Source organism: Notolepis coatsorum, assembly GCF_963971535.1.
Source record: "Notolepis coatsorum genome assembly, chromosome: 3".
NCBI classification, from domain to species: Eukaryota; Metazoa; Chordata; class Actinopteri; order Aulopiformes; family Paralepididae; genus Notolepis; species Notolepis coatsorum.
The window spans coordinates 200,032,306-200,046,677 of NC_140167.1; the positions used below are offsets into that span (position 1 = coordinate 200,032,306).

The 14,372-nt window shown below is 40.2% G+C and overlaps 1 protein-coding gene across 1 annotated transcript in view; it reads right to left on the reverse strand.

Moving 5' to 3' along the window:
• Positions 1-14,372, reverse strand: part of grin3bb (glutamate receptor, ionotropic, N-methyl-D-aspartate 3Bb) — a gene marked incomplete at both ends in the record, with an annotated part of 569,733 nt that overhangs the window by 2,334 nt on the left and 553,027 nt on the right. Inside the window, 1 exon segment of the mRNA XM_084311504.1 lies at positions 14,116-14,183. Within this exon segment, the coding sequence (XP_084167630.1) occupies positions 14,116-14,183 (68 nt within the window).

The window sequence follows — 14,372 nt, forward strand, 5'->3', positions numbered from 1 at the left end:
GAGGTTGTTTGTTTGTAGAATTTCTCATTCGTCGTCCAAATCAATAAGCGGTCCGCCATTTGGACAAATATTACCGATACAAGGATTACAAAAACATCTGTAAAACATTCATTTTCTGTGGATTGTTATAAAATTTGGACCTGTACTGTAGATGGAAGTGTTATGTTTTCCAGCTCCTACCTCTCAGCGGGAACTCAAAAACAGGCATCTGGCAACAAGTAAACAAAACGTGAGCAACCTTTTTATTTATTTCAGTGTGTTCAAACCTCTAACTCTATTACATTAGCACACACCAGACTCATGCATGTGGTTCAAGTAATAAATGGTACTCAATTACTTTGGGTATGCAATCGTCAGGCGTTTTATGCTAAATGTGCCCTCAGCATAAGGGGTTATAGCCTGTTCCCAAACCCTCAGTCCAAGGTTTTAATTACCCGTACATTGTATATTACTATTGCACTTTATTAGATTTTTGGCTGGTGAAAATGCTGAGTGGCTAGTGACTTTGGAGAACCATTTCCAATCACAATTCACTCAAGCCTAGTAACAGACACAACATTTCTGACACTGGGAATACATTCCCTGAGATCCATAGATGTCCCTAGATACCAAGAACATGCCAATGGACCTAGAAGTGGAGCAATCTTCCATTTACTTAGGTATGCAGAAAATCATGATTCACAACTGTGTAGTATTTACGTGCACGGTTGATTTGATTTAACACACGAGTCGTAAAATGCAAATTGTTATCACAAAACAGCTGCAGCAGGGACAACTTTGAGTGTGTTGCTTATTGTGGAAGAGTTTTGGACAGTTGTGGAGAATGAGGCTGTGGTGGATTTAATTTAATAATTATAGAAGCGCTGCTGAAAAGCTTCAACTATTGATTTTGAACGGCATCACGTAGCTGTGAGGCAGAACCAGATGAAACAGTGAAGGCATGATATGGGCCACAGCTCGCAGAGTCACCCGGACTGGACGCTCCGGTCTCTGGTTAATATTCCACACAGCAGCTCCAGGCTGTAGATCAGCCTGACATCACTGATTAAAGTGTGGCTCCTCTGGGTCCTCTGGCTCCTCTGGCTCCTCTGGCCTCTAGCTTTGTTCACTTTGAAAAAAATACTGATTTAACTGTCCCTGGCCAAATAACAAACACATAATTATGGTATTTCCCTTGCGTTGGCCATCTGCACTGTTTGGGGCCAGTGTTAATGACCATTTTAGCTATGTTTGCAGACCCACCGTGTGTTCTGTATTATAGCTTGGAGACAATAGTATGGCTCATTTTACAGGCATTGTTCATAGTCCATTACTGACTAATCGGCGAAACCGTGTTCGCCGATGTTCTACTTTGGATCAAATCTTTGAAGTCTCTCGTGATTTTGATTGCATTTGCAAGTAATAATATTGTGCCAGATACATACCTAATTAGGTGCCTTGTGTTTTAATCATTATTATGTGCAAAGAGTGCTTTGAATTTTAGCAAAATTTGAGAAATTTTGCTTTTTGCATATTATAAGTGCTGCAAATTACCATATCAAAATGTACCATCTAATCTCAAAAGATGTCGACAGCATATTTCTGTTCTTTTTTGAGGAGATGTTGACAGGAGCACTCTGGTTTTCATACTGATACAGAAGGCCCTGCCACTTAAACATCAACTTAAAAGTTAGCCTATATTTTCACTTTGGTATAGCTTTGTATAGCAACGCTGTCGAGCTCCACCGTTCGCTGCTCTCCCTGGGGAACTGAAACCAACAACATTCAGGCTTTCTACCAGGCCTCAATATCAATGCTAGCAAACCATTGTGAAGCAAAATTACCCCATGAAAACAGGATATTGGCAATAGAACGAAATAATGTTATTTAAGTTATTTTCTCAAGTTGCAACTTTTTTCAAAAGCAGGATTTTCAGACTTGTTAGTGATTGGTGTTGACTAGGGCTTCGTTTTACTGTTAAGTACAGTTTTAAACTGTTTAAACAGTCATTCAGAACTGCACTATTGCATTATTTTACTCTGTCTATTCTATTTTACTAACTGTTTTATTGCACTGCACTATAGGGAGGTGTAGTTTGACGTCACTGGTTGTTCCACCCATATAGGGATTCATCATTGGGAAAAGGGATTATCGGCTATTGTAACAATTCTGCCGCATGGAAATTGAAAAGCTTTCCATTTTTGCACAAAAATGTGTTCCCTTCTACCACTAACATTATTGTTTAAGCATCTTTGGTTGAAATAAAGGTAGTTATAAGGTTTTTTATTTCGTTTAATGTCGTTCAGTGTTGTCGCCTAATACACGTCACAGCCAGCTGATACAACGCTATGCTATGTAGCTAACTAACGTTAACGTTACCTAGCTAAACGTACTAGACGTTAGCAATGTCTACTGTCGTGTCCATAAGTTCCCTGGCAGAATACTTTGTTGGTGAGGACAAAAGTATACAAAGAGGAGAGAACCATTTTTAATTTTTTAAGATTTATTTTTTAGCGTTTATCGCTTTTTACTACTGGGCAGTCCAGTAGAGAGAGAGAGAGGAGGAACGGGAGACAGAGTGGGGGGAAGACATTCGGCAAATAACGACAGGTCTGGGAATCGAACCCGGGTCGGCCGTGCCGCGACTCAGCGCGTTATGTGGTTCGCCACTGGGGCGCCCGGAGAGAACCATTTTAAATCGGGTCATGTAGAGGAGTTTTGGGAATGCCGGCTAGCAAGCTAGCTAGCTACTATGGTTACGTAAAAAACAATAATGTTATAATATACACAATATGTACAATGAAACAATGATTTACATTAGTATTTAGTTACAGTAATTTAATATGCAGCGAAATAACATTATACGATTTAAAATATAAATACAAATATGGTAACGTGGTTGTTGCTTTTAAAAATGGTGGTTGGATGGCGACTGGGTGGCGCAGCGGACATTACGCCCATCACCAACGCAAGAGACACCGGGTTCGACTCTGGCTGTCGGCATTGTCTCAGGCTTGGGCCAGCCGTCATACTAACTCAATTGGCAGAGTTAGCGGGTGGAAGTCAATGGGTGGTAATCTGGATGCTGTGGACAGCGACTCCTACAGGTCGGTTGGGGACGCCTGCACAGCAGAGACAGGAAATGGCGGGGACAGTGTGAGCCTCCCACACGTTACACCTCGCCAATGAGAGTCCGTGCTGGCAGGTGAAAAGATGTGACAGGCTGCCTCCTCGTGTATCGGAGGGGACACGTGATGCAAGGCTTCTATCCTCCCTAAAACCGGCCAGTGGGGGGCATATGCGAGCAACGTTCAAGACAGGGGAGGGGAGAATTGGCACAGCGGGTTATTGGGATGAGAGAAAAATAGAAAAAGAGGAGAAAAAGTGGATACAAAAAAATGTGTGGTTGGCTTTAGAGATTAATGGTTATGATCACCAGAGAGATACTAGCCACAGATTCAGGGTCAGTTATTTTCCCATTGTACGAATTGTTAAGCTTATGGAATGTAAGGGAAATCTGATCCTAGGTCTGCGACTAAAGCCAAGGAGTCTACGCTGTGGTGACGTTAGTCAGCAGCGCTAAATCGCAGTGTAGTTTCTCAGTGAACGAAAACATAAACGTTATTTTGCTACCTTTAGGATTAATTGTGAATATTTTCATGTTGAGCTATAGATTGTGGATGAATACGCACAGAAAGGTACACCATGCCAATGTCCATGCTTTATTTGTTTTAAACGAGACGATTTAGAAATGGGCAATGGCGAAATACATTGCATTGGACAGAGGGTGGAACACGAAAAAACGGCAATGATGTAACCACTACACCTCCCTATTGCACTATTTTGCTGCTCTTTTATTATTTTAAAATTGTCTATATTATGTGTGACGATTCAGCCATAAACAGGGAGGCCTGTTGGGATGTTAGATCCTAATGTGAAGAACTGTGATTTGGTGTTCTATGTCTTAACTTGACTTTGTCTATTTTGTTTGTTTTGTGGCTGTCTTATTTATATATATTTTTTACTGCTGTGAAGCACTTTGAGCTGCAAGTCTTGTATGAAAGGTGCTATACAAATAACGTTTATTATTATTATTATTATTACAGAGTATGTTCCCAAAAAACTACAAGGCTCCACTAAAGTGGGGCGACAGTGGCTCGGGAGGTAGAGCAGTCGTCTGGCAATCCGGAGGTTCCCGGTTCGATTCCCGCTCCTCCCGGGCAGCGTGTCGATGTGTCCTTGAGCAAGACACTTAACCCCTAATTGCTCCCGATGAGCAGGTTGGCACCTTGCATGGTCGCCTCCGCCGTCGGTGTGTGAATGTGTGAGTGAATGGGTAAAAGGTGAGTAACAAATTGTAAAGCGCTTTGGATAAAAGCGATATATAAAAAAGCAGCCATTTAAAGTCAAATGTCTTTTTTTTTGTATTTAATTTTTTTATTATTTTTTAAACAAACATATAAACAAACATGACAACACACGATAAGATATACAAGCATTAATTGTCAGGGCACATCCAATGAGATCACCTTCTAGTTAGTTGTCTTATATAAGATATACCCATAATACCTGTTATCTAAAAAAAAAAAACCCTACACACATATGCTCAGCTCGAACCCCCCCCCTCCCGGACCCCACCTTGAGAAGTACCTCCACTATCCCTCGCACCTAACCAGACACTACCATTATAAGCTAGCTTTTATTCTCTCCACCACTTCTAACCACATTGACATTTTGAATTCATTGAGACCCAGAATTCTTGCTGTAGATATTTCATGGTAAATTACATCGAGATATGTAAGAAACCAAACTTTACGGCACATTTTTTCCGGTTGAAACCAGCGTGATGCGATCAGCTTTTTGGCTACTGTGATACCCGATAAAACCAATCTCTTTAGCTGTGGATTCACTGCAAACTCAAAAACATCATTCAACAGCAATACCGAGGGGTGTACAGGTATATTCCAAGATACGAGTTTTGATATTTGTTGGGTCACATCTTTCCAGAATGCCTTAACTGGTGAGCAGTCCCAATACATGTGCATAAATGTCCCTTCGTCCCCATTTGTACATTGGGTGCATTTGGAATCTTGTTTGAGCCCCATTCGGCACAGTCTTATAGGAGTCAAGTATGTCCTGTGAATATAGTTAAGATTGATTTGTTGATGATCCGGGTTCCTTGATGTAAGTCGGACATTTGCCCAGGCTCCTTGCCAATCAAAGTCATTTTCCAGGTCTGGTATATCCCTCCTCCAGACAGAGTCAAGTTGGAGGGTTTCATACGAGGACGTTAGTAATTGATGATAAAATTCTGAAACAAAACCTCTCGATGTCTCTCTTGAGTAGAAGAATCTGTGGTGTTCAATTGGTCTGTCTAATGGAACACCGTGAGACTTCAAACATAGCTCTAACTGTTTGTGAAAAAGCCATGTGGACTTGGTGAGATAAAATTTTTTGCGTATTTCTTTATCACTACAAAAACCCTGTTTGTTAAAAACATCCCCTAATGAGTGTATGCCTTGCTCTTCCCATATAGGGAATCTTATAGGTCGTTTTCCAATTAAGAGAGCATTGTTATTGAATAAGGGAGTATGATTGTGCCATTCTTGTGGGTTAGGATTTTTTTTTTGTGATTCACGCCATATCCGGATCGCATGAGTAATTATGGGGCCAAATTTTCGTTCACAGTGCTTGATTGGTAGTTTAGTGTATGCTATGTCCTTCAGTCTATGTGGGGCTACTATGTTTTCTTCTATTTTTCTCCAAGATGCTAATGCTTGGGAGTCAAACCATGTTGTCAATGGACTTAATGAGTACGCCTTAAAATATAGGAAAAAATCTGGAAATGCCATGCCACCATCTGCTTTATTTCTCTGTGCGGTGGATCTTTTTATACGTGGTGGTCTGTTATTCCAAATAAATTTGTATGTGGAGGAGTGTAATCTTTTCCAGTAACCCTCTGGAGGGGGTAACGGTAGCATTGAACAGAAGAAGTTGATTTTAGGTAGTACATCCATCTTAACTATTGATATCCGTGCTTGTACTGTGTTTTTAAGTTTTGCCCATCTATCAAGGTCGTCTTTGATTTTGTTTTGGATTTTTGTGTAGTTGTGCTTCACCGTTTGTCTTATGGTAGGGAATATTTCCACTCCCAAGCATCTGAAATGTTTTACCATCGGTATCTGTCCTGGGAGGGTTGTATCTTTTTTTGCAGGGGTGTTAAGTGGAAGGAAAGCCGACTTCGGCCAATTTATCTTAAATCCCGATAAATCACCAAAGTCCTCAATCAACTTGAGCAGATGAGGCAATGTGGTGTTGGGGTTTTTCATGAACAATATTACATCGTCCGCATATAAACAAATTTTTTGTTGTGTGCCCTTGATTACGATAGGTTCTATGGATTGGGATTGTCTTATATATTGTGCTAAAGGCTCTAATGATAGATTGAACAGTCCGGGACTAAGAGGACAACCCTGTCTGGCAGAGCGTGATACCGGAAATATTTCAGAGATGATTGTGCCTGTTGTAATCATGGCCGATGGGTCTTTGTATAATACTTTAATCATATCGATGAATCCTTTTCCTAACCCCATCCTTTCTAGCACTGCCCACAGATACGACCATTCCAGCCTGTCAAAGGCCTTCATAGCATCCAGGGACAGCATCGCCTTAGGTATGGTGTCCTCCTTGTCGGCATCAAGTACGTGCAGTATACGTCTTATGTTCTCAGTGATCAGGCGGCCTCCTATGAAGCCAGTTTGGTCCGGGTGAACTAAAGACGTAATATGCTTTTGTAATCTGATGGCTAATACCTTAGAGTACAGTTTGATATCTGTTCCGAGGAGGCTTAAAGGTCTATAACTACCGCACTCGTTGGGGTCTTTGTCTTTTTTAAGGAGGACTGTTATGAGTGCAATATTGTCATTTTTATGGAAGTTCCCCTCCTTGACTGAGTATAAGATCATATTTAGTAATAAGGGGCCAATTATGTCCCAACAAGAAAGGTACATTTCTGATGGGAAACCGTCTCTTCCTGGAGCCTTACCACTTTTCATTGCGGTTATGGCCTTCTTGAGTTCCTCTAGTGTGATCGGTATTTCTAACTGCTTAGCGTCATCCTCTGAAAGTTTAGGGAGAATAATTTGATTAAGAAATGTGTCCATTTTGTTTTGATCGAAGGTCATTTCTGATTTATATAAGTCGGAGTAGAATACTTTGAATGTATCGTTTATTTTTACAGGATCTGTTACAAGTACTTGTTGTGCTCTAATGGTAGTTATATCTGCAAATGTTGCATTAATTCTTAATCGCATGGCTAATAGGTGGCTGGGTTTGGAACCATGGGAGTACTGCTGTTGTCTTGTGCTGCGTATTTGTATTTCCGATTGTTGTCTGTATATGGCATTGATCTCTATTTTTAGTACGTTAACTTGATTTTCTAATCGAGTTGAGTTGTTGTATTTCAGAGAATTAAATAACGTTGAGTAAAGCGTTTCCAGCTCATCCAGTTTTGTGCTTTGATTCTTGCGCATTTTGGAGGAAAAGCTATCCGTGAAGTCTTTGATCATTCCCTTTACCGACATCCATATTATTCTGGGGTCTTGCACCGAGTTTGCATTCTCCCGTTGGAATACTATAAGAGCTTCTTTGAGTTGTGTAATGAATTCCTTGTTGTTAAGCAGCAACGAGTTAAATCGCCATCTTGGGGCTCGGGAGGATAGTATACCAAATGTACCTTTAAGGAGTAAATAACAGTGATCTGATAGTGCGTTGGGTATCATTTCCACTTCATAATTATCAAATAGTCTCTGTGATGCAAAGACATAATCTATTCTGGATAGTGTATTATGTCTCGCAGATCGACAAGAGTACTTTTGGGTCGTGGGATTAAGTAACCGCCATAAGTCATTTACACCTGTAATCTTTGACCAATCCTTTAATGCCTTCGATGAATTCTTTTGTTCGCTGGAAAAGGCGAGGTAAGATTTGTCCATCCTTGGGTTCCAGATGGCATTAAAATCCGCTCCTATTATAAATGAGTAATCGGGAATGTCTAACATTGCATTGGTTAGTGTAGTGAAGAAATCTTCTTCGTACAAATTTGGGGCGTATACCGCTATCAACGCTATTTTCCTGTTCTTATGTTCAATCTTAGCTATAGTTATCCGACCTTCTACATCAGACCATACTCCCTTTAGTACAATATTCAACTTACGTTTAACGACTATTGCTACACCCCGAGTTCTCGTACCAATAGAGGAGTGACTGATATTATGGTATATGTTGTCCGCTAATTTATCTATGTCTTTCCCTAGAATGTGTGTTTCGCTTAGCAGAGCAATGTCCACATGTTCTTTTTTCATCAGTGTGAGCACGCTTTTGCGTTTGAGTTGGTTATTTATTCCCCCGGTGTTCCATATCATTATATTCAAACTAGCCATAGTCTATACATGTTGCATTGTAATTTTTGGTAATGCTTCTAGAGTGCGAGGCAATAATAGATATACATCCCACTAGTGAGGTCCCATTGAGAGCCGAGCTTAAAAACATACATATATACAAATAAAAATCCCCTACCCTTCCCTCCCACCGAGAGTCGTACAGGATTGTGTTCCATGAACACAACCTTTGCGTATGACTCCCTCCCTTGCAGTCAAATGTCTTTTTAAACATATGGGGATGGTGAAAACTGCAAGAGCAACAAACATCTTGCAACAACTGTTTCAAACGGCACTTTAGCCTAAACAGTATTATACGTCCAGTAGAAAATGGTTGGACAAAACTCAAAACAATTCAACATGTGTTCCGCAACAATCATTTATGATAATTCCATTCCAATAAAGCAGTGTCAGAAATGTCATAAATTATGTTTTGTAACGCTGCTGCTAGAACCTTATCAAAGCCTAAGCAAGTAGGACACATTACACCAGTTCTTACAACCCTGCGCTGACTGCTAGGGGGTCACAGAATTCACTTCAACATCCGATGCTTGTGTCTATAGATCACTAAATGGCCTCCAAGATATCTCTCTGACATTTGGAACCGGTCTACTAGCTGTTCCTCGAGTGAATACTGCATCAGGTGAGGCAGCTTTTAGTTCCAATGCTCCACTTCTGTGGAACAAACGTCTAGAGGATCTGAGATGTGCCCCAACGTTAACAAACGTCTAGAGGATCTGAGATGTGCCCCAACGTTAACAAACGTCTAGAGGATCTGAGATGTGCCCCAACGTTAACAAACTTCTAGAGGATCTGAGATGTGCCCCAACGTTAACAAACATCTAGAGCAGTGGTTCCCAAACTGTGGTGCGTGCACCCCTTCTTTTTTTTTACAATAAAATTTCATACAAATCTTAGTCAAACCTTTAGTATTATGGATATTAAACATGCTGGCAGAGTACATGCATCCATGTTGTCGTGAACATTTTAATTAAATAAGGAAATTCCCTATCCATAGTCGCCGTGGGAAGAGATAAAATAAAATAAAAAATCTGTGCACGGAGACCAGCAACAATTTTTTCGAACAGAAACCCATTGGGGGGTGCGTCAGCTAGGTCGGGAGGTGACAGGGGGTGCACGGCCAAAAAAGTTTGGGAACCGCTGTTCTGGATCTGAGATGTGCCCCAACATTAACAAACTTCTAGAGGATCTGAGATGTGCCCCAACATTAACAAACTTCATCTAGAGGATCTGAGACGGTTAACAAACCTAGAGGATCTGAGATCCAACATTTATACTTTTAAAAGTAGGCTTCAAACATTTTTGTTCTCCATTTTATTTTAACGTTGTCATTCTTGCACATTTTATTTCCTTTCTTTTACATGTTTTCTTTTTCAATTGTATTCATTTTAACTAAAATGTAACATGTCTTTTTTTACCAGCCACTTTGGCAGTCAGACACCACCATTCAGAACCCCCTTTCTATTCTAAAAATCTGTTTGGCTGAGGAATAGCTAGATTGACATTCAGGGATTTACCAGCTACAGTGGCAGGCGGACAGAAAATTACATTTCCTGCTCTCGATGCAGCATACAGCTCGTCTTCTGTTGTTCTGAGTGATCGTTGGCCAAATCATACACATTTCTGGCATTTACCAGAAACACCATTGACAGTACTACTGTTAGGGTGAGTCCCCTTTGCCTTTTCCAGTTGAATGATCTAAATCACAGAGATGATACAATATAATGTATACTGAACACTTGGCAGCAATGTACTGTTCAGTGATCATAGTTTATCTGATTTCTGTATTTCAGAGATCATCATCATTAGGTGGCTTCTTCGTTCCGAAGGTTGCCTATCACTCTCCAACCCATTCTGTCCCCACTTCTTCTCTCCAACTCCGTGACTCCGCCTCTCACTCCGCTCCAATCACAGACGTCGTCTACCCAGCCTCTTCTTGGTCTTCCACTTCCTCTCTTTCCATCCACCTTCCCCATCACCACCTTCTTAAACATCTCCCCGCTGGATCCTCTCAGAACATGCCAGCACAACTCCATCTTTCTCTTTTTCAACCTCTCCAGCAGCTGTCCTCCTTGCATATCCGCTCTTCTCAGTACCTCCTCATTCTTGATCTTATCCTTCCATGTTATCTTCAGCATCTTCCTCAGCGTCCACATTTCAAAAGAGTCTATCATCCTCTTTGCCTCTTCATTCAGCGTCCATGCTTCTGCTCTGTATGAAAAGACTGACATAACATACGTTTCCAAAATCCTGCTCTTCGTTTTCCAACTTATGTTTCTTCTCAATAATTGTTTATGGTTCCAGATACATTTTGTAAATTGGTAAATGAGTAAAGGGTATGTGATTGTATATTTACCTCAATATGGGAATAGGCAGTCTGTAATTAGTTTTTCTATTTTATTTCAATTTTTTATACCAGTACCCATATTGTTTGTCGTTGTGTAGCTATCGTTTGTACATTTTGCTGCACTGTTGGTGACAACACTCACATTTACCACTGGGTATTAATTAAGTACATACCGTATATCTATTTCTGAAAATAACTTTTTGGAAGACTGCACAACAGCAAAATAATTAGAGATGTGCAAGACAGTCAGAAAAACACACAGGCCTGCCTATGTCCACACTTCCCTTTCACAAAGATGCACTGTCTGTCGCTCTGGGATTAGCTGGATTACTGGGTACTGACAAAGCATCTACGTATTTTAGAGACACTTGGCTGAGGCCTCTGGTGCTTGTCCCCCAAAGCCTGAGATTACAACCTCCGGTGGGGCTCTTGACAAGACGCTGGCAGATCGTAACACAGTCTGATTCTCAGTAGTGTTTATACCTTTGATCACACTGCCTACTTGCTCAGATGCGTATATTCAGAGTTAACTCTATTGTTTACACTGCCTACAACTGTGTCTGTTGTTGCTGTTGTTATGTGAAAAAAATATTTAAGAAAAAATGCATACACTGTAATTGTCGAAACAATTACCAATGTGTTTACACATATGGCTTATTAAAGGAATCTGAATCTGAATCTATAATTGTATTGCCTGTATTTATGTCTTCTACTATTACCCTGCCCATACCTATACCACCCCCCCCCCCCCCCCGCCCCCCCATGCTGCGATGATGCCTGAATTTCCCCAAGGGGATCAATAAAGGAATATCTCATCTTATAAGTCAGGGGTTCTCAAACTTTTTTATACCACGACCCCATTTTATTTAGGATCTTTTTTGGCGACCCCACACTTAATTTATCACGTAATTTCAACGTGGAATTAAGGAATATCAAAATAAAAGCACACGTTGTTGAACTTGATCATGAATATTTATTAGAAAATGTTATTACAGCACTATGTTATCAATACACATTTATAAAACGAGGCATATTTAGCCAAAATATGTTGCCAGAACCTAATTTTTTTTATTATTATTATTATTATTTTTCTTTTACTTGCAAATGCGCTGTCACCTACCCACAACCCCACTTTGGGTCGTGACCCGTAGCTTGAGAACCGCTGTTATAAGTGTACAGCAGTGGTCACCAACCCGTCGATCGCGATCGACTGGTCGATCTTTGAGACCTTCCCTGTAGATCTTTCCCTGAAAAAAAAAATGTAAAAAAAAAAAGAAAAAAAAAGTTTTTGTATCTTTCCCTGAGAGTCCACATTACAGTTCTACTTTTGTTTTGATGTGAAAAGTGATGCTGCATAAGATTACTGCACTTAGCACTGACTGAGAAAGTACATATTACAGTTCTACTTTGACAAACATATTTACAATTAGCATTTTCTAATGTTAATAATATGAGAGTCCACATTACAGTTCCACTTTTGTTTTGATGTGAAAAGTGATGCTGCATAAGATGACAGCACTTAGCACTGACTGAGAAAGTACACATTACAGTTCTACTTTGACGTTTTAATGTTGGACCAAAGCATTGCATGCAATTAGAATACAGGCAAATAAAAGTAATTTAGTTTAAAGTACAATCTTGGCTGTCTTTTTCTCTCAACGCTTCAATAGGTAGATCTTGCCTTCACCAAAAAAAAGAAAGTAATCTTGGGCTTAAAAAGGTTGGTGACCACTGGTGTACAGTATACTTATGTCTCACTATTGCTATTGGACATGTTGCCCTTTTTACAAATCACCATGTAAATTGTCCAATTGTCTTCTTTCTTCTTTAATGAGACATGCTATGGACATTTTCAACTAGATAAAGTCTCTCTGTTTGTACTTCTCATATGCCCCACTGGTGTAACGTTCTGGGTTCTCAGGTCTGGTTGACCTGAGATCCCGGCTACCATCCTGTCACCTGTCACTTTACCTTCTTGATTGTATTATTGTTTGTCACCTGGGATTGGCTGTCACTCTGTGGAATGTGTGGAATGTCTGGTATGCTGACCCTTAAATAACTCCTGTCTTCTCTGTTCCTCGTCGGCTCTTCGCACTCTCTCCAGAACCAGTACGCGGCGGTACCAAGAGACAAGCGCTGCTGTGACTTGTATTCTCTTCTATGGTTCTCTATTATTTAGTACTCTTATTTACCTAACTGCTCTACGGTGTGTTCCTGAATAAAGAGGATACACGAATTGTGAAGAGCGAACCTACTCTCCGTCTCCTTATTGCCACCACTATTGGAACTCCACTCTCTTACCGCGTGCCACCGTAACACACTGGCATAATCCTAAACCACAGCTATCATCATCACTTCAACAAACTCTTTTATTAAGAGATAATGATTAATAGTAATTAAAAAGTAATTGTTTTTGTGCATGGGTTTCAACTATGATATTGCATACAAACGTTCTCTTGGGCATTTCCTGGTTGTTAAACAACAAACAGCAAACAATTCACCTACAAACATGATACTGTTCTGAAAGGAATGTTTATAGAATATAGGCAGAGCTAAATTGCCTGGTTTTGTCAACAAAGAGACACCATGACTCTGAGACCTTCTGATAGCAGGTGGTCATAAGACGTTTTGAAAATGTGAAATACTGTCAAAATAGTTATTGCAGCTTGGTTAGGGTTGTGTTTTTTTTTATTATAATCCCTAGTCTTTTGTTTTCTATAATCTAAGAAAATGTTTATCTTATTATATCTTTGGTTACAAAATATGGTCAATGAATATGAACAATGCCCTGTGAGATTCAGAAACTGATACTGTACATGTTCGCCTGGTATTTGGATTCCACTTGAGACATCTATCTAACTCTAACAATCCTTTCAAACCAGACTATCTTATGGTGTCTCAGGCATTCTGTAGTTGACATGTGTCAACAAATGTACATGTCTGTTTGAATTTATGTTGTGCCGTTGTTACTGTACAAATGTAATGATTGTGATATGTTGTAGGTTTGCAGAATCAAGCTCTGAATCAAGCTTCCATCAGTTAATTGAACTAATATAATTAAAGAAAATCTAATGTTCACCCTCACATCGAATTTAAAAAGCTGAATTGCACCGAATGGCATCATGCACTGAAAGATTCATGTCAACATTTCCCAATAGTAATATATCTGGTAGACTAAAACAGCAGTCATAGACTATTGAGATAAGCTCTGGTCAAATGTATGAGAACTGAAGAGCTTATAGACTCAAAAGAATGATCTCATTAAACCGTAGCTGTGTGTCTTGATGGAAGCACCAGTGGGTGGATGAGAAGATAGCGTGAGAGTTGTACCTCTTCTCATTTTCTGCACGCTGCTTCTTCACGTCCTCATACGTCATGTTCAGAGCCCGGTGGATTTTCTGTCAAAACACAGGTCACAGTTACATAACATGTCCTCTCCTCTGCTGTGTACACTTTACAGGTCTTAACGACTAGGGCTGCGTATACATAACAGGTCTTAACGACTAGGGCTGTGTACACATTACAGGTCTTAATGACTAGGGCTGTGTACACATTACAGGTCTTAACCACTAGGGCTGTGTACACAT